The sequence below is a fragment of the Lepisma saccharinum genome, chromosome 8, assembly GCF_977018435.1.
Source record: "Lepisma saccharinum chromosome 8, izLepSacc3.1, whole genome shotgun sequence".
Classification (NCBI taxonomy): Eukaryota; Metazoa; Arthropoda; class Insecta; order Zygentoma; family Lepismatidae; genus Lepisma; species Lepisma saccharinum.
The window spans coordinates 21,219,181-21,237,738 of NC_139236.1; the positions used below are offsets into that span (position 1 = coordinate 21,219,181).

General features: G+C 38.3%; 1 protein-coding gene across 5 annotated transcripts in view; it reads left to right on the forward strand.

Moving 5' to 3' along the window:
- LOC145990879 (uncharacterized) overlaps positions 1–18,558 on the forward strand; it is a 93,930-nt gene that overhangs the window by 48,264 nt on the left and 27,108 nt on the right. For 4 of the 5 annotated variants that reach the window (XM_083126338.1, XM_083126335.1, XM_083126336.1 and 1 more), the window contains exon 4: positions 1,798–2,313. In XM_083126338.1, the coding sequence (XP_082982464.1) occupies positions 1,798–2,313 (516 nt within the window). Of the gene's footprint in view, positions 1–1,797; positions 2,314–6,969; positions 7,263–18,558 lie in introns of those variants that run through there. The other variant, XM_083126339.1, reaches the window with a different exon arrangement.

The following is an 18,558-nucleotide window of genomic DNA, read 5'->3' on the forward strand; positions in this document are numbered from 1 at the left end:
AAAAGACCTGTAATGTTGTCGAAACACATGTCATTCTTCTCCATGACAATGCCAGGCCACACACGGCCCATTTGACTCAACAACACTGATCAACTTGCACTGAGAGGTTTTACCACACAGTCCTTGGAGTCCAGATTTAGCCCCCAGTGATTTCCACTTGATTGGGAGCACTTGGGTTTGATGCACTTCCAGACAGATGAGGAACTCAAGAATGCTGTCCTGCGGTGGTTACGACACCAACCTACTTCTTTCTACGCCAAAGGCATCAAGGAACTTCCACAACGATGCCAACGGTGTCTGGGTGTTCAGGGGGAATACTTTGAAAACCTGACATAGTTTGGTACTTCTATGTATGTATACTTCTTGTCTAGAAATAAAAGTCCCGGTCAACCTTGAACGACCCTTGTAAATACAATTAAGAATAATGCTAAAATATTTTTCAAAACTGCTAAAGAGATAGGTTTGGAAGTTAACAGAGAGAAAACTAAATATATATGCTTACAGGTTGAAACCAAGTGTTAGGTAATAATCAAAATTTAATTATTGATAACAACTCATTTGAACCAGTTTCCAAATTCAAATACTTAGGAGTAATATTAACAAGTGAAAATTATATTAAAGAGGAAATAAAAAGTAGGCTTAATTCAGGAAATGCATGCTACTTTTCTCTTCATAAACTTTTGTCTTCTCGTTTAATATCTAAGAAACTAAAAGTTAAAATATACGAAACAGTAATTTTGCCTGTAGTATTATATGGGTGTGAAACTTGGTCCCTTACATTGAAAGAGGAACATAAATTGAGAGTATTTTAAAATAAGATCCTTAGGAAAATATTTGGACCTAAAAGGGATGAGGAGACAGGTGAGTGGTGAAGGTTACATAATTTGTATTCATGTCCAGATATTATTAGAATAATTAAATCAAGAAGACTTAGGTGGGCAGGCCATGTGGCACGAATGGGAGAGGAAAGAGAAATTCACAGGATTCTTGTTGGGAAACCTGATGGTAAGAGACCTGTTGGAAGGCCAAGACGAAGATGGAGGGACAACGTTGAGATGGACCTAAAAGAAATCGGTAGGGATGGAAAAGAGTATATAGATCTTGCTCAAGATAGGGACAGATGGAAGGCCTGTGTTGCTGCAGACATGAACCTTCGGGTTTAAGAAGGCTAGAGAGTTAGTTAGTTAGGAAAAATTTGAAAGTTTGCGTAAAAATAAATACACATGTTGGGTAGCTATTAAGGCTATTCAAAATATTGTCCTTTGTTGTTATTTTTTCTCCCAAGAAGTATTAGACTTCTTTCAATGCAACTTTGCATGTTTGTAGGAATGTACCACTGCTACATAATACATTTCTCATTCACTTTGGTGCATTGTGGTAGTGATGGGGGGGGGGGGGTATGCCGAATGTCAAGTTTTGGGGAGTAAAATTTATATTTTCAACTTCTTTCTTTAACTTTCATTATTTGGAGGTGCATTGTACAAATGTCACCTCCACTAAAAGCCCTGTCATTTTAAAAAAAAAAAAACTCATTTCCCTACAACAATCAGTTCTCAAGCTACTTTTTTTTTTTCTTCACCAAAAGGCGTGCACTTGAAGAGTTTCCATCCTCAGAGGCTGCACATTCACAAGAGACTCTATCCACTAAAGGTTAAACCAATGAAATTTGCTTCTTTCTATGGGTTACTTTTTCAAGTAATTATTGTTATCTTTATACTAAGTATACTATTGTACTTGGTAAAAAAAAAATCATGTCATCTTGCCCATCTCTATATAAATATGTCTTTTTATTTTTAGTAATGAACTACCAGATTTCAGTTTGAAATCAGAACATGGGGCATCTAGTGAACATTGCATTCTGCTAGAAAACAGAAATGTTAAAACAATCGACACACTGTCAACTACAGCTAAAGAAATTTCGGCAGCAAGTGCAGAAGACGAGAGCATGAAGTCATTCAAGAATGAGTCAAAGGAATTTGATTTGGCTGTGGATGATCCTTTAGAAGTCAACTTGAACTTGGCGTGTGATAGAGAAAAAAGTGTATTAATTCCCCATTTGGAAGAGCCTCATTCTGAACTGAAATTCGAAGCACAAGAATTTGCAACAACTTGGAAGATAGAACATGAACTCACATCTGAAACATCCTTAGGACACTCTGTTAAATCTCAGCAAAATGTAGTGGAGAATGAAATTTACAGAGAATATGTAGATAAGGCTCATACTATTAAGAGTGAAGAAATTTTCATTGCAGATGAACCTATCGAGCTTTCTGGTTTGAATACTGAAGATGATTTTGAAACTCCATGTCTGAGGTATGTATTTATTATAACACACATTAGAACTTAGCCTAATAATAGTCATAAAATTATACAGGGTGTACATAAAGTCTGGTAACACATTGTAAAGAAACTATTAGTGTTAGTAAGAGTAAAGTTGATAGTTTTTTTTTTTTTTTTTTTTTTTTTTTTTTTGGCAGTTGTTCACTGTAGTTTCATTTCTTGCTGTTAGATGGTGGCAAATTCAAGATGGTTCTTTCTGGACCTACAAATTTTTGTGCAGCACACAAATTTCTATTTTCAGCTCCATAAAGCACCATCTTGAATTTGCCACTTCTAGAAGTGAGATGACAGTAGTGGCTCGTGCCTAAAATAACAGGTGAAGAAGTACATTTATAGGCATTGAAAAAACAAATAGTAAGTTGAACTGAATCATGCTTGACTCACCTACGTTTTGTAGATCAAATCGATCCTTCTATCTTTCAGGGCTGCAAATCTATCGATAATGGGTGACATTCAATAAGTTCGTTCATGAGCTGTTTTTGGATTGAAATGTTTGCCAAAGATGAAAGTCGGTTGTGTGATGTCGCTCTTCTTGAGTAGGTTTTTATTCTCTTGAGGCACGAGAAACTCCTTTCCACTGATGCACTGGTTGAGCGTATTGTTTCGGCCAGGAAGAAGAGTTTGTAAGTTTTCTCGAATTCATCTCGATTTGCTCTCAAAGAATGAAGAACTTCTTCAGGTGTGCAATTTTGTACTTTAAATGATCATTGTAAAAAAGAGACAGCTCATTTTTACGGGACTGAGGCTTATTGAATATTTGGGGATAACACTGTTGTAGCTGGCATAGTGCATCGGAGGGGAAATTAATGGAATGTGTTTGAAATTTTGATGTGTCTACAAGACAAAGGAACTTCAATTTGTCACAGTGTTGAAATGGAACACTTATTTGCATCAAAATATTATCAAGTATTTCAAAGTAGAGTATAATTAAGGAAAACTTCTGATTGTTCTCTTCCGGTAGTCACACTCTTGAGTTTGGCTGTGTTTTCAAACAATGTACTGAAATATTGTTTGTTCCTTCTTGACATTAGAATATCAGTCGTACTCTTGATTTTAGCCACGCAGAAATTGATGTCCAACGATCTTTTCTGAAGAACATCAAAAAGAATCTCAGTCATACTAAAAATGTCATTGAAAACTACGGCCAGGAAAGTGAACTGTAAACTGTTCATTTCATGAAGAAAACCTTTGATTGATCAAATTGCCTTTTCATCAGATTCTGGATCGTACATAATTATTTTAAATACATGTTTCAGCCTGTCCCAGTCTTCAATGATCACACGAATGAGTTTGGAATGGGAACTCCACCTCGTCTCAGTTAAAGTTGGGATTCTTTTGGCCAAAACTTAATCAAGAACATGCGTTCGTTTGGCCGATTTATGAAAAAAATTTGGAAAACCACTGATACTCGCAGAAAATATGCGGCATCTTGAATTGCTATTGCAACTTTGTTTCAGAACTACGTATAGTTAGCCGATGTGCTAAACAATGGACAAACATTGCTTGAGGTACTTTATCCTTAATTCTTTTTTGCAGTCCATTTAAGTGCCCTGACATTACACTTGCACCATCGTAGCATTGCACAACTAATTTACGTTCATAATCAAACTCTTTCAATACACCATCTAACAAATGAAAGTGTTTCTGCAGACCTATCAGCACTTACGTCAAAAAAACTAAAAATCATTCAACCAGTTCCCCCTCTTCATTAACATATCTCACAATAATGGAGCACTGTGATATCTGGCAAATATCTGTGGTGTCATCCACTTGAACAGAAAAAAAAATTAAAGCTTTAATTTCATTCCTAACATATTCCTGTAAGTACTCAGAAATGCATGCAATGAGTTTGTTTTGTAATGTCTTAGAGTCACCACTGAACATGTTTTTTTATTTTCTTGTATTTCTAACGAACTTCTTGATATTAATAATGCAACAACTTCCTTGAAATTCCAACAATTAAGCGAAGACATGCTTTCGTCGTGACCCCTGAATGCAAGTTCTTGTTTACATAAATACAGCATTGCGGCAACTATTAATTGTAGGAAAAGCCTATTTAATCGTACGTTTTTATTGAACCGTACATTTGAAAGCCTACTATTTTCTTGAAGGGCATCCGCTATGATATTCCTGTTTTTTTTTCAAAAACTTTGAATTGTAACTTACACTTTAAATGTTCCACCAAATCATCGTGCTTATGCAGAGAATGCGTTATATTGACAAAATCGTTATACCCTTCTTTATTCCACACATTGTATTTGTTGCTAAACAGTAAACAAGGCCAGCAGAACAACGATTGCAAATATCGACTACTACACAACCAAGGAAACATTTAAATTTAATGTTGTACGATTTCCCTGCTTTTTTGTTCTCTCGCTTAACTGGTATTTGAAGAATGTCAGTGGGCCGCCCACAATTTAAAACGTCTTTTTTGTCTTCATCCAACCATCTGGAAAATGGTGTCTGTAACAAATTACACACTAAGTCATTTACTGGGTTCATTGTACAAACCACAGCTCAACATATGAATACAACACACAATAGGAAACGTGAAACACACATGCGGAACAAGATCTCATGAGAGCGATATGATTTTGCCACAACCACTGGATGCATTTTTTTTGTCTACGAGAGAACTGCTGCACCTACAAGGTGACACCCATTCAAGGCCAATGCTAGGTAACATCACTGTTGCCATGACAACCGGCTAAAGTCTTCCGCAACCTGGCGGCATCTGCCTTTGGTTTCTTTATGCTACGACGAACTCTTCACGTGCGTAGCGCCGAGCGGCGTATACTTTGAGTATTATTGTGTGCGTTCTGCTGGGAAATAGTTTAATTTCACAAACAAATGAAAAATGTCAATATTAATTTGAAAATTAGGTGAAAACATCAGCGCTTGTTGCACTTGGCCAGCTGCCACTGGCGAGATATGAAACTACAGGGAACAACTGCCATACAAAAAATACTATCACTTTACTCGTTCAACTAATGTGCTGTGTCACTTAGTAACACTCATAGTTTCTTTACAATAAATTTTTGAGTGTTACAATTGAGTAAAATAGTAGAGAAAGCCAAATGTGTAGAGAGAAATGGGAGATGTTGAACTTTCACTGCCTAACAATAGTAACATTTAAGCTGCAATGATGATAAACTCAAGTGGGAATTCAAGCTGATTTATTGGAAATGAATTCGTATTATTTGTATTATCTTAATTTAGGAGTGTACCAGTAGCCAATGTAGTATTTTGTTCTGAACAAACCAATTTATATGTCTGGTTCATCAATTTTATTAATTGATTTTACTCGGTATTTAGATTTCACTCTATATTTGCACAGTACTTATTAAAATATGTTTGTGTTTCTATTGATGAAACCTTTAGTGGTCAATTATTGAAAATTTGAATTTCACAGAAAAATTTCTCAAACATTTTTCCAAAGTTATGAATGAAATACCATTATTGTAATTGAAAAATATTTGGCCAATTATTTTGTCAGAAAACACTTCTATATATTTTGTAAACTTTCCACAATTTTTCAAATAATAAAACATGTAATCATAAAAATACAACCAAATTTAAGTAATCAGAATACTGTGGCTTCTTCCAAACATCTTGTGGATAGCATCAACAATCGTATTGGTCTTGCATTAAAATTGAACATGAGACCATGAACATTAGAGTGCTGCAATGAGCGTTTTTCGCTTGAGTGGCAAATAGTTCACATGGGCAACACTAGCTGGCATACAGAATTGATAGGTCTTCCGCTCGAGAGAAAAACACGTGAACGAGTGGAATACTCTTGAACCTTATTAGTACTCATATTTCCGTCATTTGTCTAGTGGGTCCTCAAATATGGATCGTGAAGTACAAGACGAAGTGAAATTGAAAAATAAGTGAACATAGTCATCATTTCCATGTTAAAATACAGTTTTGTATATCTTACCGAGATATGTGAAAATAAAATATATGATTACAAGCTGAAACTGCCTAGGCTGACATTTCATGTTTCTACGTATATTGTCACATCAAAATGATTGCTTGATTGATTGAATTGGTGTTTTAAGTCCACTTTATACACAGTAAGGCTAATCGGGACTGGACCTACAGTTTAAAGTGGGATACGAACCACAACGGGTCTCCACCGATATCGAGGGCCTCCCCGATGGTGCAGAGTTAGCATCGTCACCATGTAATCAAGGGGTCCCAGGTTCGATTCCCGGTGGAGGAACATAGTGGTTCGGATCCCACTTTAAACTGTAGGTCCAGTCCCGATTAGCCTTACTGTGCATAAAGTGGACTTAAAACTCCAAATAAATCAATCTATCAATCCACCGGTATCGAACCTGGGACATTAAAATGATGTTCGATTGAATGTTATAACTGCAATTTATTATTTCACAGAATATGATTGTCCTTTCAGGTTAGTGAACAATTATGTACATGTATTTGTTGCACTGTGATACGATATTTGTAATTGCTTCGGCAGGTCTGTCAGTATGTGAATCCATTTTACGTTTCGGTCTGTAGATATTGCATACTTTCATGCATATTGTATTTGAGTCTTACACAATAATATACGGAATTATTATTTAGAATTGTAATTACACGGAGTAGTTTCCTTCCATGTAGGGGTTTTAGGTTCACAGTGCTGCTTAGTTAGGCTCTGAAGAAATATAGGACGTTGACAATCATTCTGCTACTAGTGTGGTACGCTCAAGCATGGAAGACTGAAATGAGTTGGAGTGAGCGAAAAAGGTCCCATGCAGCACTAATGGACATGCTTAGAAACCAAAGAGAGAATGAGATCATATTCCTCATCACTTGTTGAAAAGATATCAAACACAAAACTTTCTAAAACTGTACTTTAATTGAAATTTTTGCTATCTGATTTACTTAGAAACCCAAATATATTACCAATTTGTATTTCTAGCTATGCTATATGTACTAAATGTGAAATTTTCTTGTGTTTTATTATGTTTTTGGAGGTATATATATTTTTACACTTTCATATGTATTATTATTGTCTGAGACAACATCATGACTTTCTCTTTGCGAGAACATAATTCATGTTTATGTTGCTCTATCGTTACAAAATTGAGAATACGAATGATCAAAAAATTGTGCTTAGCTCTTTTCGCTATTCTTGATATTTCACAAATAAGTATACATGTACCGTTCCCTAGTAAGGTTTTTATTTTGCCCTAGTATCAAAGTGAATGCAGTAAGTTTCATGCACAACATGTGGGTGTGAGATTGTACAGCACAGAAATGTGGATGTCACAAAAAGTAGGGAAAGTTGTTAGAAGCTTTGAAACACTTTACAAGACCACTAAAGTTCAAATCACCAACCCTGAGACGTTCTGAAAAAAAACAAAAACCACGTGCATGCAGAAATTGCAAACTCATAGAAGTAAAATAATCCACATGAAAATCCAGCGCTGTTACAGGATTCATTAAGTAAGGTAAAACAACGGCCAATTTGTAGTATGGGATATGCTGCCGCAAATGATGTCTCACTTTAAACCCAATGCTCTTTCTTTTGTACGTACTTATTGCTTCACCGTTGTGGTTAACTCTTTGCACCAGTAATCATTTCACATAAATTTTGCTTCTTTCTTGCATGTGAATTGAATATTTTGCTTGCGTTTTTTAGACAAAATATGACATGGTAATGTATATTTCTAAGGTTTGATATACATAGGAGTGTATTTGAAATTTGTTTGTAGATTTTATGTAAATTGTATCTTATGTAAATAAAATATACAATGGGCATAAACAGTCATATGCAATGCTGTAAGTCCAATAAATATATTGATGGTGATGATCAAAACAAGACAAAGAAAGTTCGTAAATTTATTGTTGTTGGAAACTTTGACAAGCATCCTAATAACCATTTTTGTTCCGCCAAATATAGTGCACTTCGTAAAATAACTTGGTGACATGGCAAGGCGAGATAAGTGTGAACATTTTGTAGGAATATGCATTGTAACTTGCAATGAGCTTAGAGATTTGTGTACATAATGATATTTTATAACAATGGTTATTTTCTAAAAATAATCATGTGAACAGCAAGGAAGTAGTGCCACTTTCAACATGGTGAGTTGCATGCGGGAAGGTCTCCATGTTCAGTGATACATTGAATCGGTGAGACGGTTTGTTTACAGAAAGTCTCAGGGTTGATGATTTACACTATAGTAGTAATCAACGGTTTCTGAGTAGAATACCCACTTGAGCTGCATTGTGTTTCGGATTCCACTTTTCACTTCAGGTTGTGACAGTGTCACTCTCCTCGTGGCGTCTATGACTTTATTCTGTGGATTTGTACTATTGCTCATTATTGACGTCATGATGGCCATTGGATCATGCGTCAACAGCGCCACCTACAGGTGCTTTGTCAAGAGGAAGAAGAGCGTAGCGAGACACATCAGAGTGTGTGTGATATGCCTTGCTTAATTTCACCATTAATATGAGGGGCATGTCAAAAAAAGGGCCGATTGGTGATTTACAGAGAATAAAATTAGCGAGAAAAAATGTATTTTGTATTACAAGTGCATACCCTGGCTATTTTTCTACATAGTCGCCATAACACTCCAAGCCTTTTTGGTACCATGGAACAAGTTTACGTAGACCCTCTGCATAGAAATCTGCCACCTGGGATGTCAGCCAGTCGAGAACTGATGTCTTGAGAACGTCACTATCATCGAAACGTTGCGAAGCAAGCCACTTTTTGAGGTGAAGGAACAGAAAGTAATCACTTGGGGCAAGATCGGAAGTGTATGGTGGGTGATTAAAACATTCCCATCGGAATTTTTGAATTGTCGCTACAGTAAGGTCAGCTGTGTCTGGGTGGGCGTTGTCATGAATAAGCAGAATTCCAGACCGTAACATTCCTCTTCGCCAGTTTTGGATGGCCGTCGCAGATTAAACAGTGTTTGGCAATACACATCTGCTGTGATGGTTCGTCGTGGTTCCAGGAATTCCACGAGGATTACACCTTTTTGGTCTCAAAACATAGTTACCATGATTTTGCGATGAGATGGTGTTTGCTTGAATTTCTTCGGTTTTGGTGAACCGGAGTGACACCATTGCTTTGATTGCTGCTTCGACTCACCAGTGACATATGATGTCTGGGTTTCGTCTCCAGTCACTATGTGAGAAAGCAAGTCATGCCCATCCTTCTCCCAGCGGACCAAAAAATCACGTGTTGATTCATTCTTTCATCTTTGTGAGTGTTTGTCAAAATTTTCGGCACCCACCTCGCACACAGTTTGTGTAACCCAGATTGTCTGTTACAATTCGGTGCAATGTTTTATCAGACCAGGAATCTCCGTGCCTAGATCAGTAATGGTGAAAAGGCGATTGGATTGCACTTTCTCATCAACACGTTGCACAAAGCTGTGCGTCTGAACACTATACCTGCCGCTCCGCTCGTCGTCATGAACATTTGAATGTCCTTCCCGAAAAAGCATGGCACCCTTGTCTTACCTTTCTTTCACCTTTCCTTCACTCATTACTGTTGGTCCGTAAATGGCGCACAATTCCCAACGAATGTCAGCTGCACTCAGTCCTTTTGCATTCAGAAATCTAATCACCGACCTCACCTCACATTTGGTGGGATTTTCTATTACGGCAGCCTTTTCAACTTCCTGCTACTTGCATGTACGCACCTCCACACTGAGAAATATACCTCTGTTGCAGACACAGAATAATAAAACATGCTTCAGTGCACGTGCAGCTTTGTCAGTGTTGCCAGTCACAAGTAAAAAATTATCGGCCCTTTTTTTGACATGTGCCTCATATGTTTGATTTGTTTTGTTAGTTTCAATATTTTTGTTTGTGTTGATATAAATTTGTACTTTTGGCTGTATACTTGTGACATATAGGAAGCGGAAGTCATTTTTGGTAGGATGAGAAAAAATAATACTGTCCAATCCTTTTTTGAATTCGTTGCCAGGACAGCAGTACATGGTAGGATGAAAAGTAACTTGAGTTGCATGAGATGATGTTAATTTTGTGAAGAACGCTGTTATAAAAGAAAAGCCGCAGCTTATTGAAAAGTGATTGTATTTGTAGTATAGATGTGTTATTTTGCAGTGATTGTTTAAAGGTAAAAGGTGTTATTAAACTTGTAAAATGGCAAAAGCTACTTCTTTTTCTAATTGTACGTCCTGAGAATCTCAGTGTGGCATAACATTAAGGAGAGTCTCATAACTCTGCTGCACAGGGAGATTGGGTCTTCGCCGGGCACACTATCTCTCGGTCGAGTGCAACCTCATTGAGTTGGGCTTCATCAAAATGAATGCTTCGGCATTGAAGTGTGTACGAGAGGAAACGACTGGATCTCTCCCCTGTGAGCAGTTCCAGGATTTGCGTGGAGTGTCAGACTGCCAGAGGCTTGGAGTTCCTCGGTGTGAATCCAGTGTTCAATTTGGACTCCTGTAGCTGTTGTCCTCATGTCCAGATTTTGACGACTGCCACCTACCTGGCATGTTTCCAAGAGAAGGGTTCCAGAGTTTGCAAGAAGCCTCCCAGTTCCAGATCAATATCTTGCCCATGGGTTTTAGAGCGGAATTGAGAGAGTAAACGGGGTCAGTTGTGACGAGAAGAAGAATAGATTCGTCACCCACAACGTTGTCCAATTCCAGAAGTTTCCCACATAGAGAAGATTCCTAGAGAGACCAGTTTTAATGACATGAAGCATACGAAGTAGAGGAGCATTTCAATATTATAGGTATGTCGTGAAGTGGTGTGATTCCTGTCAATGTCTGTGCAGAACTATAATTGTTGTGATGCATTTGAACTACTCGTCAAGCGAAGTTGGGGTTTTGACTGAGATTGGAATATATATGTAGGAAATTGGAATGAAATGCTGAGTTCAGTCCCGTTTTGATTAAGTCATTGTGCGCTCAAAGTATTATTGGCAGAACTTTTAATGGTTCCCGGGCAGTTTCCCTTGGGGCCCAGGAAATCTCAGTATGAGGTGAACCATGTTTTGGGTGAATGTTGTAATGTTATGAAACTACGAGGGTCATCCAGAAAATAAAGACCGTTTGGTTATACAAAATGAAAAACAGAATATTTATTGGAAAAAACAATTCTGTTACATTCCTGAAGCTTCCTTCACTTCTCTACATAATCACCTCCTACATTTAATCATTTGTCGTATCTGGGCAAGAGCTTCAGAATTCCCATGTTATACTCTTCTGCCACCAGTTCATTAAGCCAGGTGGTCACTGCATTCTCACTGCCGCGGAACCCATCGTGCACAAATTTTGTTGTAGCCGAGATGTTGCAACACAATTTCACCAAGCAAAGAACGAGAAATGTCCGGAAACACAATGCGCAATTCGTCGAGAGTTACGTGACTGTCTTGCAAGATTCTGTTGTTCACTGCAGTCTTCAGGTCTTCTGTGATGAGTGATGGGCATCCAGGTCGAGTTTCATCGTGCTCATTTGTTCGTCCATTGTTGAGCATTTCACACCATTTTCTCACATTTCTTTCGTTCATTGCATTATCACCATACACTGCTTTCAGTTGCCGGTAAATTTCTGCCGGATTCACCTTTTGAGTGTTCAGAAATCGAATAACACTCCTTACCTCACTTTTCCATCACGCAGTTCATTTTGACCACCCCAACTGCACAAGGACGACTTCTTGCAACCTCCACTCACAGCATTATGAGCACAGCTGTTACGGAAGCCAGTTGACCCTGACAAGAGAAAGAGGAGTGAGCTGCGCGGCGGAAATGTGTGAGCGGTCCTTTGTTTGAATGCAGTGACCACCTGGCTTAATGAACTGGCGGCAGAAGAGTATAACATGGGAATTCTGAAGCTCTTTCCCAGATACGACAAATGTTTTTAAATGTAGGAGGTGATTATGTAGAGAAGTGAAGGAAGCTTCAGGTATGTAACAGAATTGTTTTTCCAATAAATATTGTGTTTTACATTTTGTATAACCAAAGGGTCTTTATTTTCTGGATGACCCTTGTAGATTCATTGATTGGAGAGTCAAGTTTGTTGGTAGAGTGTTGGACACCGTTTATATTGGATTGTATGTGTTAATGGTTGTAATCACTGAAGTTACTAGAAAGAGGGAGGGAATATTTTGATGTTGTTTGGGGAAATATTTGAAGATGGTCCTTGTAAGTGTTAAACTCTTCAAGTTAAGCTTGCCATTATTAAATGTTATTGTTAAAATGTGAACCACTTGTTGTTATTTCACTTTATTGCTTGTGAAAGGGTAATTGTTTCCAGTTAGTGAACAGCCTTCATCAGAGTATGATAGTAATTAGCTTCAGGTCTCCACTCAGTGGGTAAAGATTTACAATTGTTAACAAGCGAGTGGAGAGGGATATTAGAGACCTGGCTTGATTGAGCGGTATATCGGTGTTCTTGGCATACGCTTTGTTTCTATCTTTGAATCCAAGTACTTCTCATGGGCAGGCAATCCATATATCCCACCTTGAGTCCGTTTGCAGCGGTGATCGCTCAATTGTCAGTGCATTTTGGTACTTCCAGCCACTACCCCAAACTTGGACAGCACTACTATCCCAGCCACAGCCTTGAAGGTTGGTAGTGGTGCTACAAGGTTCAGATCTAATTAAATTACCCTTTCTGTGCATCAAGTGGACTTCAAAACAAACAGACATTTCAGCAGCGCTACATTGGCTACATTTTGCAGCAATATATTTTAACAATAAAAGATGTATCAATGTTATTAGAAATCTTTCCAGGATGAAGGGCAAGGTAGCTAACGTTATTTTTTCTTAAAACATTGGTTGGGATTTAATGTAGTAGTTGATATATGTGATCATGAATAGAGTTTATAAAGTACTAAACCTATTCATTATACAATAATTGTCAGTAATGCTATGTATCAGTAATTGTGTGTATAATTCAATACCTGCCATTGACTAGACAGTTGCTGTTGCAATCTCAATTTACGTTCTTTTAATCTTCAAAACCGCTATTTTATTGAAAGGCACCAATTGTACTAACACTAGACGGCCCATATTGTTACAATGTAACAATGATGTTTACTACTCTAGTGAGATTTAATCTTTGCTTGGATCAAAGAATATATTACCATAAATCAGTTTTGGTGTTATCCCATTGTTTTTTTCATGATCTCCAATTACCATTAAAAATCTCAGTTTTAAAATTTATTGAAAGACGAAAATGTTATCGTGAGTTATTTTAAAGGGATTTGTATTTATTCACTTTAAGTTTTCCTTTTTCTTCACTACTTTTATTTGATTTTTTTTTGTTTTCTGAAAATTGGGGAGGGGGCTGTCAGATTTCAAACGGATTTTTCCATAATTCAAAAAGTTTTTCTGCAAGAAATAACAATGCTCAGAAATTCACAATTTACATTTCTTCTTATGTACTTTCAGAATGCACTTTCATGTTTTTATTTGTTTGCTCACTAATGTCCATAGACTAGCCTCATTCTACATACAAATAATTATTATTTAAGGCTTATGTTTCCTTTCAGTATAAACACCTTTTTGCAATGTTTAGAATTTTTAATATGTAGAAAGCACATGGAAGTTTTCAAACCCCATTGCATCTACAGGATGTTTCCGGCCTGATGATACAAACTTTCAGGGATGATGGAGAAGGGCACATGTATCAATTTGAGATAGGGAACCCTGGTCCGGAAACGACTTAGTCGAAAGTTATAAGCGAAAATCGGTGTATGAAGATGTTATACTTTTATTACCTGCACAAGTTTCACAAGTTGCTACATTCATAACAGATGTTCAAAGTGTCGTCCCCCAGCTTCGCTGCAGGCATGACATCATGGCACAAAGTTCTGGCACCTGTAGTAGACTAAAGAGGATCTCCTGGCAAGAATTCTCATTGCCTGTAACATTGTTCAAACGAGCCCGGGGTTGTTCCAACGGGTACGCGTGATGATGTCATGCCTGCAGCAAAGCTGGGGGATGCCACTTGGAACAACTTGTGAATGTAGCAGCTTGCGAAACTTGTGCAGATAATAAAAGTATTACATCTTCATACACCAATTTTAGTTTATAACTTTCGACTAAGTCGTTTCCGGACCAGGGTTCCTTATCTCAAATTGATACATGTGCCCTTCTCCATCATCCCTGAAAGTTTGTATCATCAGCCCGGAAACACCCTGTATAATGATTCTGTGTGCTCTTCATGTAAGGAATTTGGAGCCATTGTGGTCTAGTCGATAGGGTGTGTGAGTGCCACGTCGGAAACCCAGGTTCGATTCCCGGGGTTGGCAATATAAATCAGACTTTTTCCAGCCTTGTACCCGCAACCTTGGGAAGTAAAGGCAACCAGAGAATGGTGCTGATCACATCACCTGCAAAATGGCCATGGTGAAGCCATACACCCACAACCCCTTACATGTACCTCAAGTCATGGTGCAAAGTGTACATGTAAGAAATTTAATATATCACTGGCAATGATATGTGAATCCTTGCTGCATTGCTCAGAGTGTTGGATGGAATACCTGTGATCTGATTGAGTGCCGGTTGCAATGTCTCTACTCAAAGTCCCACTTAGGATAAATACAAGTGTGTACTTAGTTGCAACATGTTTTTGGTAGTTCCTTCTTCTTCTTAAGATGAATTTGATCATTTTCCTATTTAGCATCGCTTTTCTGCCTCTTTTGGATAATTGCGATGATGAGGTTGAGTAAATATTTGCTTGGTGGGACACTCTCAAAGAACACCCATGCTCAGGCTGGGATTTGAACTCAAGACCCCTGTCCTTGTTAAAGTGGTCTTTCTCCATAGTGACCAACACCAACTGCAGAAAGTTGATTGTTTGTGTTTATGGCATGTATATGTGTTCTTTTCTTAGTGTAGATTTTGTAAGTATGAAGATACGTTAAAGAACAAAGTGTTCATCGAAATTATATGAAACAAGAGAATAGGTAAGACATACATTCCACTGTCATTTTATTTGAATGATAGTTGTCTTGCTACACAGTATAGCTGCTAAGTTTTCAAAGTCATTGTTACATACTTTTAAAATGTTTTACTACCTCCGTTACCATAATGCAGAACATCATTATTTGCAACAAAAGAATGTTAGGTACAAATTGCTTTTCATTTGCAACTTCTGAATTTATTGATGTTAGGGGGAATAAAAAAACGTGGTTGAGAATTAGAAGATGTAAGTGAGTACTAAAATTATTTCCGTGAAAATTACTTGTAAATGTTCTATTAATTTTGGTGGCTTGCCACCATCCATGTAGTAAAGCATTGAGTTTCCCAAGTAGATGGTGCCAGAGGCCACTGAAATTAATAGAACATTTACAAGTAAGTTTCGCAGAAAGCATTTTAGTACTCACTTACGTCAAATTTTCAAGCTTCAGAATTTGGATCTGTGTTGAGTTGTGGTGGTGGACGAACGTGCTTTCTAATTGCTCGTGGTCTGCAGGTTGCAAACCTAAGTGTCGCCGAGATGTGAGTGTCACTGACCGTCACGTAGCGTGAAACCCAGGAACCTGAAGGAAGCCCCCAGTGACGAATTGAAAGTGTCCAGGTGTTTCTACGCATATGGGTTTGTGGTGTTAGCATTACTTGTTATTGGTGGTGTTGAAATGAACCCCCGCATCGGACCAAAATGAACTAAGTGAAATTCTGGAAATTCTGAAACTGTTACAGGCCTCAAATGAGACAATCGTGAAGGAAGCGAGATTAATGAATGAAACAATCACAAAACTGGTCGACAGTCTCTCACACATCGAGAAGGATGTTGACAAAGTTGCTATAGACGTCATGGAACTCCAAGGTTACTGTAATTGGCTGGAGAACCGTCTGGATGATCAAGAGAATAGAAGTAGGCGTGAGAATTTGGTATTTTTTGGAATCACCCAAGAGGATGCGAGTGAGAACTGGGAAACACTGAGAAAAAAGTTCAGGATCTGGTTGAAACAACACTGCAAGTCAGTCTACAAGACGACGACATCCAGCGCTGCCAGAGAATCAGATGGCGCTCACAGGAAGGGCCAGTCCCAATAGTATGCCAATTTCTTTGCTATAAAAAGAAGGAAGAAGTGCTAATGAACAGAAGCAAACTGAAAGGAACGAAAATCTTCATCGACGAGGACTTTTCTTATAATGTGAGAAAAGATTGCCAATAGCTGCTTCCATTTATGCACGACGCAAGGAGAAAAGGACATGGTTCTCATATTAGTTTTTGTCATCTCATAGTAGACAACCAAAAGTACACGCTCAGGAACTCCAGGCAGCTCAGGCCAAGAGGAAAACAACACATTGGGACATTCCACAACAGGTCAACAACCAGGTCCACACTCTGCTCACCCCAGGGACCACAGGAGCCTCGGAAGGGTTGCAAGGGGAAGACAACTTTTCGCTTTGAGGATCCCTGCAAAGCCGTGCCCATTCTGAACATGATGAAGATAAGACAGCTCCAATTATGTTGTCCAGTAACTTGACTGGGAGTTCTGCGATGTGCTGCAAGTTTAAAAAAATAAAGAATATCCAACCATTAGCAAAATCTCAAACTTATAACGCTGTAAACAACAACCTTAGGAAAAATAACTCCAACCAACCAAGTCTTAAGCCTTAAGATCAGAGGTGTGGCGTGCATGTAGCCGCTGTTACCGCAGGTAACACCAAAATGTAAAGAATTGAAGAACCCATCTTAAAATATTATTAGGTACATAAACTGGTAATATTGTCGTAAAGTAAACATTGCAGACTGACATTTTTTCTGACACCGGCGGAAGACTGATCCGGTACCCTCCACAGGCAACATGGGGAAAGGACCCTGAGCCCACCCAAGGAAGACTTTCCATCGCGGCAAAGGCTGTTACGGCGGGAGGAAGAGGCGGGTTTTTGGCATATCTGTTTAGCCGGCGCAGTTGCTGGTGACCCTTACAGGAAACAGATCAGTGTTGCCATATTCAATTGACAGAAAAGAGCTAAGTCGCCTAATCAGGTCTACCTTACTCAGAAGGTGTCCAGTCACACTGGGGAACGATGCCGCAGTGGTAGCGTCGCCGCCTTATAATCAAGGGATCCCGGGTTCGATACCCAGTGGAGGCACAAGTGGTTCGGATCCAACTTTAAACTGTCCCAATTAGCATTACTGTGCATGAAGTGGACTTAAATCGCCAAATCAAAATTTAAAAAAAATCATATCACACTTGGGGAAAACAAACTACCAAGTGATATTTTGTATTTACTCTAAATATCAGCGATTACGAAAATCCTCTATGTCCTTTTTCGACATCATGGGCGAGAAGGAGAGGAGAGGGGTGGGTATGATCAAGGGGTCCGCTGTCCTTCTAAAAATGTCAACCTAAAATTTTATATTTCACACATATAATATTATTTCGGTTACAGGAATTTTTTATAATTGTTGAAAGGGCCGATTGAGATTGACGCAGGAATGTGATAATTTCGGATTGAAGCAATGTTTTTGAGGTAGCAGCACTGTTTTTGGATGAAAACATTACTTACAAGCATAATTTCAAGATTGTTATCTTAGCACGCTCTAAAGTGTCAGGTGTCGCAGGTTCGAATCCTCAGCAAGAAATGGTTATTTCAATGTTTGTTGTTATATAAAAATTAATAATTACATACACAAAATAATAATAATTTTATTTCAATAACTCACCATGCATCCTCATCGTCACGATTACGATTATCCTATAAAGCGAAAGTCTTAAAGGTAGCAAGGAACGTAAAATATACGAAATAGTAGTGGTGTCAGAGATGAGATTTCTGTGGATTTAGCGAAACATGGGAATGGGAGTAGTTAGGAAACAAATGAAGACACCTACTCTACATACATCTTATTTGAAATGAAAAGTTTCAAGATTTAGGCAAATCTGGTTTCAAAATAACTAAGATGGCAACACTAGTAGAACTAGATTTATTGCAGTGTAAGGTTCCGAAGGAAATATTGGCTATTGGGAAAGCGCCTATGCTGAGAGGAGAGGGGGTCAAGGGAGATGGGGTGCTTCACGTGTTACAAAAGTAAACAACGGTTGGCGGGAGGGACTGTGCAGTGCGATTTTTGTGAGTGGTGTCTTTCGTCTTTGTGTTGTTTTTGGGCATTGTAAATTAATTAACAAGCAAAATTGAGCTTGCTCCGAGTTCCGAGGTGTCTGGTTCGTCCTATCTGAACAGTGTGCGTAATTGTGCGATAGAAGATATTTTGAAGAAATCTTTCGGTTCGCGTTCTTTTGCAGAAAAAAGCGAA